At 39.8% G+C, this 18,679-nt stretch overlaps 1 protein-coding gene across 1 annotated transcript; it reads left to right on the top strand.

Moving 5' to 3' along the window:
• Positions 1-1,379: 1,379 nt before the first annotated feature.
• LOC146386113 (B-cell receptor CD22-like) lies at positions 1,380-10,954 on the top strand. The gene is made up of 7 exons (XM_084930101.1): positions 1,380-1,650; positions 1,972-2,232; positions 6,541-6,801; positions 7,067-7,321; positions 9,139-9,399; positions 9,926-10,186; positions 10,860-10,954. Exons 1-7 carry the CDS (start codon positions 1,380-1,382, stop codon positions 10,952-10,954), a joined length of 1,665 nt encoding a protein of 554 aa, XP_084786227.1.
• Positions 10,955-18,679: the final 7,725 nt, after the last annotated feature.

Below are 18,679 nucleotides of genomic sequence, written 5' to 3'. Positions count from 1 at the left end.
AAGAAAGGGTATAAAAGAAGAAAAACTAATGACATGGCCACCTTGTTCACCTGATCTGAACCCCATTGAGAACCTGTGGTCCATCATCAAATGTGAGATTTACAAGGAGGGAAAACAGTACACCTCTCTGAACAGTGTCTGGGAGGCTGTGGTTGCTGCTGCACGCAATGTTGATGGTGAACAGATCAAAACACTGACAGAATCCATGGATGGCAGGCTTTTGAGTGTCCTTGCAAAGAAAGGTGGCTATATTGGTCGCTGATTTGTTTTTGTTTTGTTTTTGAATGTCAGAAATGTATATTTGTGAATGTGGAGATGTTATATTGGTTTCACTGGTAAAAATAAATAATTGAAATGGGTATATATTTGTTTTTTGTTAAGTTGCCTAATAATTATGCACAGTAATAGTCACCTGCACACACAGATATCCCCCTAAAATAGCTAAAACTAAAAACAAACTAAAAACTACTTCCAAAAACATTCAGCTTTGATATTAATGAGTTTTTTGGGTTCATTGAGAACATGGTTGTTGTTCAATAATAAAATTATTCCTCAAAAATACAACTTGCCTAATAATTCTGCACTCCCTGTAGATGGTCAACAACCCTCTTAAGCGACAACTGTCTCTTGGGTTTAAATACCTGGGACTTTTCACCATTTGGTTTTAGTGAACAAGACAGATGAGAGGTGAAACATCTTCACAAAACTTAAAAAAGTCCAGTCACTTCCTTTCCAACTTCCTCAGTTGGCAAGAAATCGCTTCCTAATTTATAAGTGACAGACAGATTGAAACATGCTAGCATCCTCCCTTTCGTGAGCGTGTATTTGCCCCAGTAAAAAAGGCCAGAGCTTGTCAATCTGAAGTGCCAGTAGCTTTTTTTCCTGGTTATTTGTGCATGGATCTGTCTTTGAGGAGAGAGAGATGGCAGACTAGCATGCTTGAAAAGCTATCATTGTCTCAACTTTCAATAATCTGAGATCAGTTAATTTCTGGTCTTTGTATGGAAACACAGCTAGCATTGCCAAGAAGACAAGCTTCTGTGATTTATTGTCCTAGCAGAAAACTTTCCTCTTACTGCTTTACTTACTCCCCTTGGCCAACATGTTTGATGTGAAGACGTTTTTAGAACATTAGCAAACATCTCTAGACCACAGCAAAGAAAACCTTGATGAACTTGGCCTCCACTCATGGATTTGCATCTCTGAGAATTTCCTTTGTTGAATTTATGTACCAAATTTAACTATCTACACTGCATCAGTAGATGTAATTTATGACTATGTTTATTTCTATGTTTATTAACCCTCCAGTTTTGTTCATCCCTTCTTTACTTTACTGTTCTCGGTCGAAATTGATCAGTCTGTTTTAACAGCTCTTAAACATGCTTTTTCCTCCAGATGCTCCCAAAGTTGTTATTGTGTCTGTGAGTCCCACTGGTGAAATCAAAGAGGGGACTTCTGTGACTCTGACCTGTAGCAGTGATGCTAACCCACCAGCTACTCTTACCTGGTACAAGGAGAATGGCAGAAGATATCTCAGTAAAGAGCTTGTCTTGAGCTCCATCCAGTCCTCCCACTCTGGAGAGTATTACTGTACAGCTGTAAACAAAGTGGGGTGGAGGACATCTGAATCTATCTATATTGATGTGAAGTGTGAGTGAAACAAATTTTAATTCTTTTGCAGTGAGTCCCCAATTTCCCTCCCTACAGAGATTTACAACAGTTTGATTATACTAATACCAGTTATTGTAAAAGTTTGGTTGTCCCTTTAAAAATATGAATAAATATACTCTTTATTATATACTATGATTTCAGTAATTTTACTGTTTTTGTTTTTTGTTTTAGTTCCATTATGGGTTCTTATTCTTGTACAACAAATTGCTACGGACACAGAAAACCTCTGTCACATTTTGCCACTTCCTCGTGGTTTGCATTAAATACTGACCAGCTGCATAACTGTATTCTCTCTCCCAGATGCTCCAAGGTTTCTGTCAGTGTGGGTGAGCCCTCCTAATGAAATCAGGGAGGGTGGATCAGCAACTCTGACCTGTAGCAGTGATGCTAATCCAGCAGCTCAATACTCCTGGTACAAGAAGAATGGACAAACACCTCTCAGTAATGAACGGCAGCTCTCCTTCAGCTCCATCCAGCCCTCTGACTCTGGACAGTATTACTGTACAGCTGAGAACAAAATCGGGAAGAAAACATCTAAAAACATCTCTGTTGATGTGAAATGTGGGTTAAATAAATTATTTATATCAGCCAAATAAACAACAACCACAAACTAAAAGATGATGAAAAGAAAATAGATTTTTTACAAACGAGAGGAAATCACAGAAGGCACGCAGAAGGCACTAGCTACTCAAAACAACACTTAACGCACATGAGCCACAACACGAAAGCTCGCCACTCTTAGGTCTGCCCACACTTACACCAGTCTGCTCAGTACAAGCTTTTATATTGTTGGGTGGCCAATTGCTGAGTGGAACGATACAGATATTAAAGGTCCTGTGCTGCTGCAGTAGTTTGAACCACATCTTTTGAATAGACTCCAGTGTTTTCATGTAAATGGGGAATTTTCTTTAAGCATTAAGATTACTTATGGAGTTCCACAGGCTTTTGTGCTAGGACCAGTTCTATTTAGGACTAGGACCATACATGCTTTCCTTAGGGAGTATCATTAGAAGCCATAGTATACATTTACATTGCTATGCAAATGACACCCAGCTTTATCTATCCATAAAGCCAGATGAAACAGACCAATTAGCTGAACTAAAGGAATGTCTTAAAGACATAAAGCTCTGGATGACCTCTAAATTTCAGTTTCTAAATTCAGATAAAACTGACAGTTTGGTATTTGCCCTCAAAAAGTCATAGAAACATGGTGTCTAATCAGATACTTACTCTGGGTGTTATTACATTGGCCTCCAGTAATGCTGTGAGGAATGTTGGAGACAATGACTGCAAAATGACTCCATGTCAGTGTGGATATTAAAGATATATTTAGTACTGCTTTGTTACATTTAAACCCCTGCTGATTTTGTAAGTTTGCCCACTAACGAGGAAATGATCAGTCTTTAATTTTAATGGTATGTTTATTTGAACAGTGTGAGATAGAACAAAAACAAAAAAATCAGGAAAAATGCATTTCTAAAAAGTTATACATTAATGTTCATTTTCATGAAGGAAATAAGTACTTCTGGCTTTGAGGTGTATTTTATACAAGAACGAGCTGACATCGGGAGCCTTCTCACCTTGTTACATGTATAAGCATGTGGTAGTCCATAGAAACAATCAGTCTATCCAGATTCCAAACTCTGCACCATGTCCAACACCAACGAGCTTCCCAAGTATATCAGGGACAAAATTGTAGACCTACACAATGGTGGAATGAGCTACAGGACCATTGCAAAGCAGCTGTGAGAAGGTTTACCACTAAACATCTCAATAATTCAGAGGAGGACCGGGTGAAAGTGTTGTGGTTAGATGAGACCAAAATCGAGCTATTTGGCATCAACTTAACTTGTCGTGTTTGGAAGAGCTAGAATACTGGCTATGACTCCCAGAACACCGTCCCTACCATCAAACATGGAGGCGGAAACATTATGCTTTTTTTGTATTGTTGTGCCACGGGGAAAGGACAAAGGTTGGGTGAAAACCTCTTTCCCTCAACCAGGGGACTGAAAATGGTCTATGGGGCCTGGCAGGGCACAGTGAGAAAAAGGGACATGGGCCCATCCTCCTGTAGGGCCACCACCTGCAGGAAGCACTGTAGGGATCGGGTGCAATATGTGTCGGGCAGCAGTTAGGAGCGGAGGTCCTGGTGGACTAATGCCCGACTACCGAAACTAATGATTGGGACATGGACTGTCACCTCTCTGGTGGGGAAGGAGCATGAGTTATTGTGTGAGGTTGGGAGCTACGAGCTAGATATAACTGTGCTCACCTCAATGCACGGCTTGGGCTCTGGAACCAGTCTCCTGGAGAGGGGCTGGACTATGCCTGTCTGGTACTATGTCTGGAGTTGCCCTTGGTGAGAGGCGAGGGTCTGGGTATCCTAGTATCCCCTCGGCTTGCTGCCTGTATATTGGGGTTTCTCCCGGTGGACGAGTGTTTGTTCCCTACACTTTTGGGTCGGGGAACTGCTCCTTACTGTTGTCTGTGCTTATGTTCCAAACGACGGTTCAGAGTACCCAGCCTTCTTGGAGTCTTTACTGATTGCATCAGCTTTGTTTCTTACTTCACATTCACAGTCAGTTGCTGCAGGTCAATGAGCAGCTCTATTAGATGTTGAAAATGTTGCTTCAGTCTGTCTTGTGTTGTGCCTGAATAGGTCCATTAGAAGTCAGAATATGTTGATTGACCACAGATATTTCTCTGATATGCAGAATATGTGCTCACATCATACTCTTTGGGTTGTACTGTGCCTGATGTGTTAAGTCAGCATCTCTCAGAAACACTTTGGTTAACCTTATTTATATTAAGCACTAATAATATTAATTTATTTAAACATATTTCTAAATCTTTGAATTCACTTACTTTCAGTCAGCACAGGTACATAAAGTCAAGTCCCTAGCCGAGCAGCTTTTGTAAGTGTAAAGTGTAGGTGGTCCAATGCTTTTGTCCTTATCATGCAACTGGAAATGTTTCCTCCTCCAGATGCTCCAAAGCCTCCCTCTGTGTCAGCGAGTCCCTCTGCTGAGATAGTGGAGGGCAGTTCAGTGACTCTGACCTGTAGCAGTGATGCTAACCCAGCAGCTACATACACCTGGTACAAGAATCAAACACAACTTAGAAAGAACCACAGCTCACCTTCAGCTACATCCAGCCCTCTGACTCTGGAGAGTATTACTGTATAGCTGAGAACAAGCTGGGAACATCAACACCTGAATACATCTCTCTTGATGTGAAATGTGAGTGTGACTAAATGTATACAGTTTTGTTTTATACACTTATGAAAGCATCTATCTTTTGTAAGTTTTCCCCACTTTCCCTCCCTTTAGAGATTTATGTATTACTCTCAAGAATACTACATCAATTATCCCAAAAGTTGGGACATGTTTTTTTTTTTTTTAAAAAAAAGGGTTTATACTCATATTGTCTGTTGAAACCCTAAGCAAAAATTAACAAGGGGTCCTGTGAAAAATTCATCACCATTATGTTTTTGGGCATAACGTTCACTGTACAATGAATAACTATTTTATTCTGTTATGATGGAAATAATGCACTAAGCTGCACGCAATAAACTGCTCTGCTACCTTAGCTAAATAATGCTAAATGTCAAAGTAAAATGTGATGTTGATGGACGTCACATTACAGACTAGCAGCATTTAGTTATTTAGTGTTCTTTTAAATCCCCTGCTCCACTCACCACTGTCTTGCTTTTTCTCATCCTCACTGTTTGTTTATGCGCCTCCCCGTGTTCCGTCTATTCCAGTGATTCCCAACCACTATCTATTGCTATTATGTGCAGAGTTAATACCACATAGGTGTGCCATGGAAGATTATCTGGTTCCACATGATTAGTACTCCGTCCGCCGTGAGTAACAGGCAGAACAATTACATTCTCTTCCACTAGAGGGCAGTGCAACTACCTGCTCTAATTAAATTGGTTGCCAGTAAAACAGAAGAAGACGAAGAAGAAATAACAATTCATTCACAAAGGCTTCATTCATTCGTAATAGTCATGCTGCGAGTGAGAAAACGCTGCGCATAATAGCCATAGATAAATATTTGAAAAGGAAAAGTAGTCAATCTGACCTGAGTCAGAGAAAATTCTGACCCAGATGACACCACTAGCATGAGTAATGGTCAGAGTAAAGCAAAAAAAGGTATACTGGGGACAAACTGAACCAATTCCGCTTCATCTCGTGCGCGGGGAAAAATAATCAATATGCTTTTTGTGACATTTTTGTTTGGTGGTGTTTCATGTGATTTTTCGAATGTGAAATATGTGCCGTGGCTCCAAAAGGTTGGGAAACACTGGTCTACTCTGTGCCTTCCTTCCCCAGGTTTTAGGTCTCTGTGTCTTCTTTGTCATCCTTGCCTCCGCATTTGTGCAGTCCCCTCGTTACCTTGTGTGTATATTTAGTGTGTGTTTACCTCTGTTCTTTGTCAGAGCATCTGTTTGTCATGTGTGTTCATTCATCATTCTGTTGTTCTTCCTGCGTAGCATCCCCAGTGTTACATCTGTGTTCCCTCACTGATGTTTTTGGGTCTCAGGCACCTCGTTCCTGGTTGTAAGGTTTTTGGATTTTTTTCCATGTTTCCCATGTTCTTCAGTTTAGCTGCTCCCAGTTTATTATTATTTTTGTGTGGTTTTAGTCCATCCCTTTGTTCGTTACTTTGAAGCTGCCAATAAAGGCTCGCCTTTGTGGACCTCCACCTATCTCTCTGTTGTCTACATTTGGGTCCTTTCCTCTCTCATCTCCAGTGGTTTGCCTCACTAACTGTAACATAAATAAAGCCAAGCAGCTTTTGTAAAGTGTAGGTGGTCCAATGCTTTCGTCCATATCATGTAGCTGGAAATGTTTCCTCCTCCAGATGCTCCAAAGCTTCCCTCTGTGTCAGTGAGTCCCTCTGCTGAGATAGTGGAGGGCAGTTCATTGACTCTGACGTGCACCAGTAACAATAACTCAGCAGCTAATTACACCTGGTACAAGAAGAACAATGAAACACAACTTAGTAAAGAACCGCAACTCACCCTTAGCTCCATCCAGCTCTCTGACTCTGGAGAGTATTACTGTACAGCTGAGAATGAGCTGGGGAGGAGGACATCCACATCCGTCTTCATTGGAGTAAAATGTGAGTGGAACTCATTTTGAACTTTTCTGTTTTTTGTAGTGAGGATGAGCAAATGTTTCCTCTAGTCTCACCATGCAGAAAGTTTGAACATTAATTTATGTTCTCCACAAGATAAATTATTGAATAGCCATGAAAACTGTCCTGATCAGATAACAGCATCCAAAACTCTAAGGAGTAGCTCATGCATTTATTTGATTTGATTAATAAGTCAGCTTTCATTAAAAAATAATTAGGTGGATATGCCATCCTGTTCTTTCTCCTCCAGATGCTCCAAAGCCTCCCTCTGTGTCAGTGAGTCCCTCTGCTGAGATAGTGGAGGGCAGTTCAGTGACTCTGACCTGTAGCAGTGATGCTAACCCAGCAGCTAATTACACCTGGTACAAGAATCAAACACAACTTAGTAAAGAACCACAGCTCACCTTCAGCTCCATCCAGCCCTCTGACTCTGGAGAGTACCACTGTATAACTGAGAACAAGCTGGGAACATCAACACCTGAATACATCTCTCTTGATGTGAAATGTGAGTGTGACTAAATGTATACAGTTTTGTTTTATACACTTATGAAAGCATCTATCTTTTGTAATGTTTTCCCCACTTTCCCTCCCTTTAGAGATTTATGTATTGCTCTCAAGAATACTACATCAATTATCCCAAAAGTTGGGACATGTTTTTAAAAAGGAGTTTATACTCATATTGTCTGTTGAAACCCTAAGCAAAAATCACTATTATGTTTCAGGGCATAACTATTTTAATCCAATATGATAGAAGTAATGTAGTAGTTCTATTGCAGAGAATTAAACTTGCACTGGATTCTGCACAGGTAGATATGCAAAATACAATAAAATAGACACACCACCCTGCCCATATAGCAGAAGAATTTAGACTAAACGAGTATACGCATCTAAATATAGTAACTTAGCATTCACCTTGACGGTTAGCACCGTCACACACAGCTTTCATCAGTTGACTTCAAAAATATGTTTTCCAAGAGTTCATCCTTAAAATCACTCCATTACTGGTGTCCTACAAAACAACAAGTATAACATGACCTTAGAAATGGCAGTGACTGTGTTTACCAAGACCAAGGTGACTGGCTATAAAGTATTAATTCTATGCTTACTAGCTTCCATGTTCAATCTAGCTGCTAGCTACACTAACAAGTCATTTACCAGATGCTCTCAGCGTGGTGACATGACAGCCACATGGACACACCAAGCTGCTCTGCTAGCTTAGCTAAATAATGCTACATGTCAAAGTAAACAAAAGAAAATAATGTGATGCTGGTGGACATTACATTACAGACTAGCAGAATTTAGTTATTTAGTATTGTTTTAAATCACCTGCTCCACTCACCGTCTTGCTTTTTTTCACCCTCACCTTTGCAGCCATCTGTCATTGTACTTTTCACTCTGCCAATGCTGTAATTTCAAGTTTGTCTATTCCCGAGGGCACTCTACTGTCCTTGGGCCCAAAGCAGTTACCTGTCTTGCCTGGTCGTGAGCAGTGCCTCCGCGTGCACTGCTTAGCACTTTTTTCTTACTGCAAGAAGTTCCTGGATCCAAACTAACTGGCGTTGATTTTGAATATTCTCCTGCAGGCAAGACATGTTCACTTGGTTAACTGTGGATTCTAAATTGGCTGAAAATGTGGATTTGAGATTAGATAATTGCCTGTCTCGCTATTTGTTATGAGACACACTGGCAAACTTTTCATGGTGTATCCTGCCTCTCACTGTGGCTGGGAGAGGCTCTAGTCCCCTTATTTCTTAGTTGGAGAACTGCAATACTAATCAAGTGCAACATTCATTACTGTAGCAATTTTGACAGGAGCCACTGTCCCGTCCACATCTGCCTGTCCACAAAGATCTCGTTTTTCTCTTGAAATCAAAATGAGACTTGACACTACTGTAGATTAACTACCCCACCTTGTGGTACAAATTTGCAATTACATGGAATCACATCTTCATCATGCAAACTGAAAAACCTCAACTGGCTATTTGAATACATGCAATACATTCAGTGAGGGTACACTGTGAATTATTTGTTCATCAACTTGTCTCTAATCCCACCAGCGACACTTAGTCTTTCCACATTCACATGTGTTGAACTTTGTCCATGTTTTCTAGGTTGCTAACATTCTCCTAGTGGCACCACTATGAAAGTTTTAAAATTCCTTCCTTTTCTAAAAGATGAATTGTGATGCCACTGGAACATGAAGTCATAATATGGATGAGGACAGTGACTGTTGTACTAAAACCATTCAAATTCACTGAGCAGCTCCTATGGCATTAAACAAATTAATAACATGTTAATACCTCCTTGTGTTTTCTTTCCCAGATGCTCCAAAGCTTCCCTGTGTGTCAGTGAGTATGTCTGTTGAGATAGTTGAGGGCAGTTCAGTGACTCTGACCTGTAGCAGTGATGCTAACCCAGCAGCCACTTACTCCTGGTACAAAAGGAAAAATCAAACACCTGTCAGTAAATATTCACAGCTGTACTTCAGCTCCATCCAGCCCTCTGGCTCTGGGAAGTATTACTGTACAGCTGAGAACAAGCTGGGAACATCAGCACCTAAATACATGTCTGTTAATGTGACATGTGGGTAAAACAGTTTATTTAGAAAAAAAAAGCCTAATGTGATTGTCGTCACTGTTTTAAGTTTTTCTTTACTAATTGCATCAGCTTTGTTTCTTACTTCATATTCATAGTCAGTTGCTGCAGGTCAATGAGCAGCTCTATTAGATGTTGAAAATGTTGTTTCAGTCTGTCTTGTGTTGTGCCTGAATAGGTCCATTAGAAGTCAGAATATGTTGATTGACCACAGATATTTCTCTGATATGCAGAATATGTGCTCACATCATACTCTTTGGGTTGTACTGTGCCTGAAATGTTAAGTCAGCATCTCTCAGTAACACTTTCTTGAACTAAATTTATATTAAGCACTAATAATATTAATTTATTTAAACATATAGGGCTACATTTCTAAATCTTTGAATTCACTTACTTTCAGTCAGCACAGGTACATAAAGTCAAGCACCTAGCCGAGCAGCTTTTGTAAGTGTAAAGTGTAGGTGGTCCAATGCTTTTGTCCTTATCATGTAACTGGAAATGTTTCCTCCTCCAGATGCTCCAAAGCCTCCCTCTGTGTCAGTGAGTCCCTCTGCTGAGATAGTTCAGGGCAGTTCATTGACTCTGACCTGTAGCAGTGATGCTAACCCAGCAGCTAACTACACCTGGTACAAGGAGGATGAAGACTCACCTAAAGCATCCGGACAGAGCTTCACCATCACTGACTTCAGATCTGAGCACAGTGGGAGTTATTTTTGTGAAGCGCAGAACACCAGAGGACGTCACAACTCCACCTTAAAGCTGAAGGCTGTAGCAGGTAAGTTAGACCAGCCATGTTGATTAAGCTCATACCACATCCATCACCTGGTTGTGTTTTTCTAATAATGGCCAGTTCTTGTGAAATTCCTGTGTGGGGTGAGAAGATGTTGATGTTGATTGTCTCAGTGTAATCAAATGCATGTAGCTGTCTCATGAAATTCTCTGTTTATGATTTTAAAATGGGAATTATATCTAAGAGCTTCCACAGCAGTCAATGGTTTATCCTCAGTAATTAAAATTAGCTTAGATTAAGTTCTATGAATAGTGGAATACAGATGCTGTAATGGATTTATCCTGCTGATATTTATATATAACACACTAGTTGGAGATAAATTCTGAATTTCCACGCCCCCAAACACACCCCTTCCGGTTCTTATTTATACATATTTGAGCCCCCAGTTCTACAAGCTGTTCATTCTCGTTTTCGTGCCCCACACTCCCTCCCTTTTTTATATTTGTTTACTTCTTTCACTTCTTTACTTCTCATTAGTACACGTGGATCTGCCAGGCCCAGGAGCCATCGCCAAGGCCCAAACCACAGTTCAATTCATGTTTAAGTTATTCGTCTTTATCTACTAAAAAAACACTGTCAAACCTAAAATGAGGACGTGGGGTCAGCTAATGAATGACTTCTAATAGGTTTAATAATTGCATTTGATCACTTTTTTTAGGAACATGGACAATGGCATCTCTTATGGTTCCTGCTATTCTCCTCATTATTCTTCTGGCTCTCGTACTCATCTCTCTCATCCTGTGGTTCATGTGAGTGCATCTTTAGTGTCAATTATTCTGTGGTCTAAAATTTGTTCATCTTAACTTTGAGTTTTGTTCTTTTGTTTGTCTTTTAAAATGGATTTTAATGAATGAATGGGGGTCCTATTCCTCTGCGGGGCAACCTGCATATGGCCAATAAAGCATTCAATTCAATTCAATTCAATTCAATTCAATTCAATTCAATTCAATTCAATTCAATTCAATTCAATTCAATTCAATTCAATTCAATTCAACATGACAGAGCCTCCAAGCAGCAGATTCCTGAGCCTGTAGAGACACCAGATAACAGTGAAGAGGTGAGACTCTAAGTAAGAAAACACTTTCAAAGTGACTGCTGCAATCTCTACTTTCCAGCTTGTCTTAAAGTAATAACTGATTGGGCAGTAACTGTATATTACTTTTCAATCTCACAGCAAACCATGCTCTTCTTTGTGTTTCATTTTAAATGTGTTTTCTCTTACATTTAGTCCAGGATAACCAAACACACTGGAAAACACATGAACTAAACAGGTAGCCTGGCTAGGGAAACAGAGGGTTTACATACACAAGGAATGGCGAGGGAAGGCAAAACATATGGGGAACACAAATTAGACACAAAGAGATGGAGAAAGCTAAACTATTCACACTGAACATGGGACGGAAGACTGTCACAATAAAATAGGAAACCATGAGACGGAGACTGACACGAGCCTGACAAAGGAGTGGAGGAAGGGCAGAGGAGAGAGGGAGCGAGGAAACACAAAGGAGAGAGGACGAGATCAAAATATAAACAGGCCCAGTTACTAACTCAGACAACCAAAACCATAAATACTGAATAAGCTCAAGAATATAAGCAAACTAAACTAGCAAATAAAAGATACACAGGACGTAAAACAAGGCTCCAAAACACATAAAAACCAAAACACTGGGTCAACGACCCAGGTAGGGATGGGTATTGATAAGATTTTCACGATTCCGATTCCAGTTTCGATTCTGTTTAACGATTCGATTCTTTATCGATTCTCTTATTGATTCTTTTTTAAAAAAAGGAGAACACTAAGGTCGATTAGCTTAGAACTTTGTTTTATATCTTCTCTTTGAACAAGATAGAAATTTAGGAGTAACATGGCCTTACAAACCCAACAGTGAGATCTTAAGAGATCCAGCCTATGGCTCTTCCATGGGGTGTCACAGGGTCCCCAGGAAAAAAAAATAGTAAATGTAAAATAATAAAATAAATATTCTTCTGTAGCAATAACAAAGTATAACATAAATTATTCTGTAGCAATTACACAAGAATATCCAGTAATGTCCCTGCCTACAATTAAACACATTCACTTACCGAAAATCGGGGGCATCTGCTGTGGCAAATAGGTGCAAGCCTTTGACCACAAACTTAGTCACTGCTCGGTGACATTCGTCTATCCTGGCCTGAAAGGAGACGCTACCGGTAAACTGCAGCGAGAACTGCCAGCATCTGAGCCAGACTCTGTCTCTCTCATCATGGTCACCTAAATGCACAGTAATGGCAGGTTTTGCAATAAGGCAGATCGCGCTAACATAATATGCACTGTTAGTTGATTATTTACCTGCCGCATTAACGGGAGAGGACGTGCAAACGTTACCGCTGCTGCTGGGTTGAGATTCACGAGTCCGGAGCAGAATTAAAATTACGACATTCATTTAAGGTTATCGCGTGTTTTGTGAGAAAATGCTTTTGCATATTCGTAGTGTTTCCTCCCTTAAATTAAATATCTACTTTGCAAGTATTGCAAGTTGCCCTGTTGTCATCCGTTCTCGTAAAGTATAACCAAACTTTTGAGCGTTTGAGCCGCTTACGCGCCGTGTTTCCTGCCAGGTAAATGACGCTCCGCAACGTGGTGACGTCATTCGGGGCGACTGGAATCGATAAGGGAATTGTTTGCAAAAATGGCAAACAATTCCAAGGAATTGAAACAGTGGGAACCGGTTCTCAACAAGAACCGGTTTTCGATACCCATCCCTAGACCCAGGTACGCTAACATGAACAGGAAATAAACCAACAATAACTGTAATGTGCAATATGTCTCTCTGCTTCAGAAAAATCTAAATCGTAAACTTTCCTTATAAGTTGTACTTACCTTAAGTTCTCTCTGTATATAATCCATACGTGTAAAATAGTTATGTTTCTAATGTCTGCAGCTATGGCCAACAGAGGATGACATTGTCTATGCTAGTGTCCACTTTTCCCAACATCAGGCAGATCATGTTTACACCCAAATTAGACCATCTCTGACCAAAAGTCACAGGAAGGAAAAGGAGGAAGAAGCAGAGGTGCTCACATTTAGGAGTGCAAGTACCACAGCAGGTGGCTGTGGTACACAGCAGCTTTTTTTGATCACTGGTCAACATACATATTACATCAATATCATACCTACAGAAACCAAGAAGCAGCAGCAGATCCAGCTCCTCTGTACGATACAAACCCGACATGGAAAGCCAAGTCTTAAGCTAATTTTTCCATGGTAATGTTTTAATGTCTTTTTAAAAAGAGATAAGTGTGAATTTAATGCTTGCATGCACAGTGCTTAACACATTTATTAGACCATCTATCATAAAAACAAAAAGAAACAAATCATGTAGAAATCTGCCAAAAACTAACTAAAACATATATTATTATTGATTAGGCAGCTGTGGCGTAAACCTTACATTGGGTAGTGATCTAATAAATGGTTTTTGTATTATATTTTTACTGGTAAGTTTGTCCAGAAATACGCTTACATCATAATTTTAAAGACAATTTTAAAGTCTGACTGACACTTTTTTTCTTGTGTCTCTTCTACCGTCTGCCTGCAGATATCACAACAAATTAATTTGGAGTTGAGCAACATCAATCACCAACTTCCTGGATAATCATACCAATCATTGTTTCTGCTTGAGTAACCAGAACTTTAAAACCCACATCTCTGCGATGTGCTGGCCACCCCCTCAATTTCCATACATTATAGATATTTCTGGTATATTATGCTGCGTTTGTGTTTTGGAGCACACAAAAATGACAATGATAATAATAATAATATTTTATTTTGCATAGAATCAGAGAACATTGGTGTAGCAGCCAAAGCCACCTCATGGTTCATGGGGTACAAATTGTATTTCTGCAAAACTATCTTTATCTTATCCTGTCAACTCTAAATGCAGAATACTATGATATAACTGTCTGCAGCTTACAGATTGTACACGTTCGTCATTAATCAGTGATGAACATTATATTATCATGAATAATCAATGATTATGTTTCTATATATTTGAGGATCATTTTGTATGTATCACAAGCCATGTTTACATGGACACAAGTAAATCAATTAAGAATGTGACCGAAATAAAAATGCTTCATGCCAATTGGATGATTCTAACCCAATCAAGCTCGTTCACATCACAATTTCTTTCTGATCAAAACAGGTGGCTTATACTGTTTATTAATGTGATTGGTGTGCATGGAAACACCTTTCCTGATGTTTGGGGTAAAATTATCCTTATTCTGCATGTATGTGTTACCTCAGCCACACTGTATTTCTGCCTTTACAGCAGCTAATGGTAGACATTGTGTTAATTAAACAAAACTGGTCTGTATCCAACACAAAAATCCACTGGTTCCTTGTCTTTGGTGGAGGAGGGGCGTCTAAATTTAATGTCACTAGGGTGAAATTAATGTCCTGCAGTCTACTGTTCATTGGGAGACCAAGAAGACAAAGGAGAGAGAAGTATGTACTGCTGGGCTTGTAGCTTCATTAAAGACACCAGCATACACACAATTAATATGGGAGAAGAAAAATGATACAAAAGTCCCAAAAGAGAGAGGAGACAAACCAAAATCAGTGGCATGTAGAAAGGTGATGATAAAGGGCGTTTGTTTCCATCGAAAATCACAACTTTTTCTTTTACTATTTCTGGATGAATCTGCCTATGATTTAGTCTGTTCAAATGCTTTATGCATTTAGAAAAATCCCCTGATTTAAGGTTTAAAGCACAAATTCTTCTGACTGTGAAGCACATGTAAAAATGGCTATAGATTTTTCAATTAGTTCTTAGATTAATGTAGATTAATCCAGATCTGTCAGTGAATGCAAGGTTTAGCAATTTATTGCATGCTTTTTGTCTTCTACTGTTAAAGTTAGATGTGAGGCCAAAGGATGCCATTTTATAGCAACAATGTGCATCTGAAATGTTTGTGCACATAGCATTAGTAGACACAAGCATTTGTGTGCAAGCTAAAAACATATAGTGGCTCTATAAACAGTAGCTAACATGCTTATAAAAGTTTCTACTTGACAAAAAGAAAAAAGAAAAATAAATGACATATAATCTAAAGAGTGGAGTATTTTTTTGCTAATCAAATAGTAGTTTCCTTTTGCTGCCAGTAGGTGTTTGTAAATAATGAAATAATTTATTCCTACTATACAGTGACCAGGGCTGGACTGGGACCAAAATATGCCCTGGTGGCCCACTATGATTATTTCTACGACATGCAAAAGCACACATGACATACCAGAGGATATATGGACCGTTAATTTCACTAGTGTTATTTCTCTGGTTACCTATCAATGATAGATCCTGCATTTTAGTAAAGCAAAGTTTTAAATATGTTTTAAAATATTACATGATAATAACTGTAACGCCTGCAAACTGTAACTTCAAGGCAGGCTAAAATACCTCTAAACTGGACACCAAGTCTACTCGTAGCATTATTTAAAAATGAAGGCTATAAAGGCATTTCTCTCTCATACACACACAGTTTGTGCACTGACACCTAACTCTATTGATTAATACTATTATGCAGGTTTTAACTCTGACTGAATAAAATGAGTCTTGTAATCATTTCTAACTTTTTTCTTTCTTTTCTTTTCTTTTTTTTTTACATTTTCTGCTTTAATTACTAATATTATTATTATTATTAGTAGAAGTAGTGTACACTGACTGTGTGTAAGCTTACGTGTATGCAAGGCCCCCCAACAACACACACACACACATGCGGTCTCTCTCTCACACACATTTTTTTAAAAAATTTTATTGCTATGTCTGGTTTTATTACTATGTGCCTATTAGTATTGTACAGCACTTCGGTCTACCAGGTGTGTTTTTAAAGTGCTATATAAATAAATGATGATGATGATGATGATACACTCTCGCAACCAGTAGCGGTTTTAGATACGGGCAACACGGGCGGTTGCCCGGGGCGGCATCGTGGTGGGGGGCGGCATCACGGGCCTCGGCAAAAAAAAAAAATGCTCGTACTCATGTTGCCCCGACGTCAGCCAGCGCATATTGGGAATGGTACAGGCACCGATCGGTTTTCTATCGCCCATTTGCTGGGAGTAAGGGCGCCCTCCGTTTGCGAGGTGCGCCTGCTGCTTGCGGAACGGTGAGGAGAGGGCGGGGCGGCGGGGGATTCTCTGGCTGGCTGGAGCAGCATCTAATAATCAGCTCGCAAAATAAAACAAAATAAAAAGAAACCAACAAACACGAAAACACCAGACATTATAATACAGACTTATAATTTGCACCGATGTTTTTTCGAAATTCTGTACACGAAAAGTGAGCGCGAGAGCCCTCGGTGCGCCTGCTCGCTGCTGAAGTCAAAGTAAACTTTATTGTCATCTCCGCTACATACAGTCCAGTATATAGAGAGACGAGACGACGAGGCTCCAGTTACAGCAGTGCAAGTAAACAAACAATATATATAAGAAGAGTAAGAAAACAAATGTACACTTTAGGACTAGAGGTAAAGGGATCAATAACAATTTAAAATTTACAGTTTGATGATTTAAAGTCTCACACAAGCCGTCGAAAGGGGAGGGGGGCCGGCTGCTTCTTCCAAATAGAGCACATTTCATTTATAATGTTGTAAATCCAAGCCCATTATGTATTCATGATTTGAATCCTGGGTTGTGTGAAATCTCAGAAATGCACCTTAGACAAAGTGAATCTGTGAACTAAGGTGTAGGTCTGTTAGGTTATGTTGTGGCGATCCTCGGGTTGGGGGATTTGTGTTCATACTGGAGTGCAAAATTAAAACCAATGGAAGATGGACAAGAAAAGTTCAAAGCCATCAGGTGCTCAGTTTAGAAAAAAGAGAAAAGAAGAGGAGGAGAAACAAGCAAAAGATACAGGTAAGCAGATGTGTGATTGGATAATGGCAGGTCATCCTGAAACAATCAGAATCAGAATACTTTATTAATCCCTAAGGAAATTATGTGCGTTACAGTTGCTCCAAGAAGAAATGGTAAAAAATAGCAACAGTAACAGACTAAACTCCAAACAATACATTATGTTACAGATTTTAATATTAATTAGTCATTGTCAATTGTTGATTTGTCCTGTTCTCATTGTATGACAAATTATGATGGCTGTTTGGTAGCCGTTTGCATACTATGCATACTATGCATACTCTCTTCGTGTGTGTGTGTGTGTGTGTGTGTGTGTACAACAGTTTTATGTTAATGTACAGTCCTTAATATGTTTTGTGTGTGTGTGTGTGTGTGTGTGGGGGGGGGGGCAAAAGGGAGTGTTCGCCCAGGGCGCCAAACAGGCTCTGACCGCCACTGCTCGCAACGACACTCACTTACACACTCCAGCCCTTTGCACTCCCTACATGAAGTGTCCCTGTTCATTAACATTTCGGCTACTTTTTACCGGGCTGACAGTAGCTAATCCGACCTCTTCCTCAAGCTTTCCCTGTGTCACGTCTCTCTCTTCATCCTCCTCCCTGAATCGCTAATTCTGCCTCCTCCTCCGGCCCTGCACCAGCTGCTGCTGCAGTATAACTTGTGGGGGCAAACATATCGGTAAATTCTGCGCATTTTGCTGAGTCGACTTGAAGGCTTTTTTGCCTTTTTTCCTCTGAGATTTCCTGCTTCCCACTTGCGCTCTTTTGGGTTGTCCATAGTCGCTCCTCTCCAACTCCGGTCAGCTCAAATGACAAGACTTGAGGGACAGGTGGGCCGAGGAACGCTGAGAGATTTCATTGGATTAGCCCAATGTCCTTCAAATAAATAAATAAATAAACAAATCGCGGTCGATAAGCATGATTGATGATCTACTTTTAATATAATATACTAATAATCAGAGATGGGCAGTAACGCGTTACTTGTAACGTGTTACGTGACAACAGCTGTCTGCAGATCAACAATGGATCATATATCGAGTGCGGGAGAGAGTATGAGCGTGCAGCGTTTAAAGCGTGGAAGTACTGACCTTACTTTGAGTTTGATTCCATAAAAAGTGACAAAAACATTAGTGTCGTGGGAAGAAAACTTCTTTTTACACCGAAAAAAAAACCCCTAAACAAGCTCCGAGTGCACAACGACGTAATGGGAAACTCCTCTGACTCTCAGCTTCTTACATCAGTGGATTTTGACCTGTTCTGTCATGGCCCTCTGTCCTTCAGGTACACGCCTGCCTTTGGTCTTTCTCTTCCTCCCTTACTTGCTATGTATGTATGTATTTATGTATGTATGTGTAGAAAAAAATAATCCAACTCAGAGTTGTCTTGTATTCATTCTGAAGGTAAATACTTTTTGTACAAAGTATCAGTATTGGATCAGTAACAGCCTGAATTTTACTTGGTATCACATCGGAAAGAAAATCAGTGCTATCTCACTCATCACCATCACCTGATTGCATCCACCTGGACCAAACCAAATCATGAATAAGGAGGGGGGAGGCGGGATCAGAGGCAAATTTGGATTTTATTCGTCAT

Source organism: Perissodus microlepis, chromosome 6 (genome assembly GCF_051167445.1).
Source record: "Perissodus microlepis isolate ML-2025 ecotype Zambia chromosome 6, ASM5116744v1, whole genome shotgun sequence".
NCBI classification, from domain to species: domain Eukaryota; kingdom Metazoa; phylum Chordata; class Actinopteri; order Cichliformes; family Cichlidae; genus Perissodus; species Perissodus microlepis.
Note: the sequence above shows the minus strand (reverse complement) of the source record. Positions and strands in the feature narration are given on the sequence as shown.

Bases quoted from the DNA above. Each gene is read 5' to 3' on its own strand.
- LOC146386113 (XM_084930101.1), top strand. From the start codon at position 1,380: ATGCTTTTTCCTCCAGATGCTCCCAAAGTTGTTATTGTGTCTGTGAGT. The intron at 9,400-9,925 runs GTGGGTAAAACA...TTCCTCCTCCAG, and splicing joins CATGTCTGTTAATGTGACAT to ATGCTCCAAAGCCTCCCTCT. The intron at 10,187-10,859 runs GTAAGTTAGACC...CACTTTTTTTAG, and splicing joins AAAGCTGAAGGCTGTAGCAG to GAACATGGACAATGGCATCT.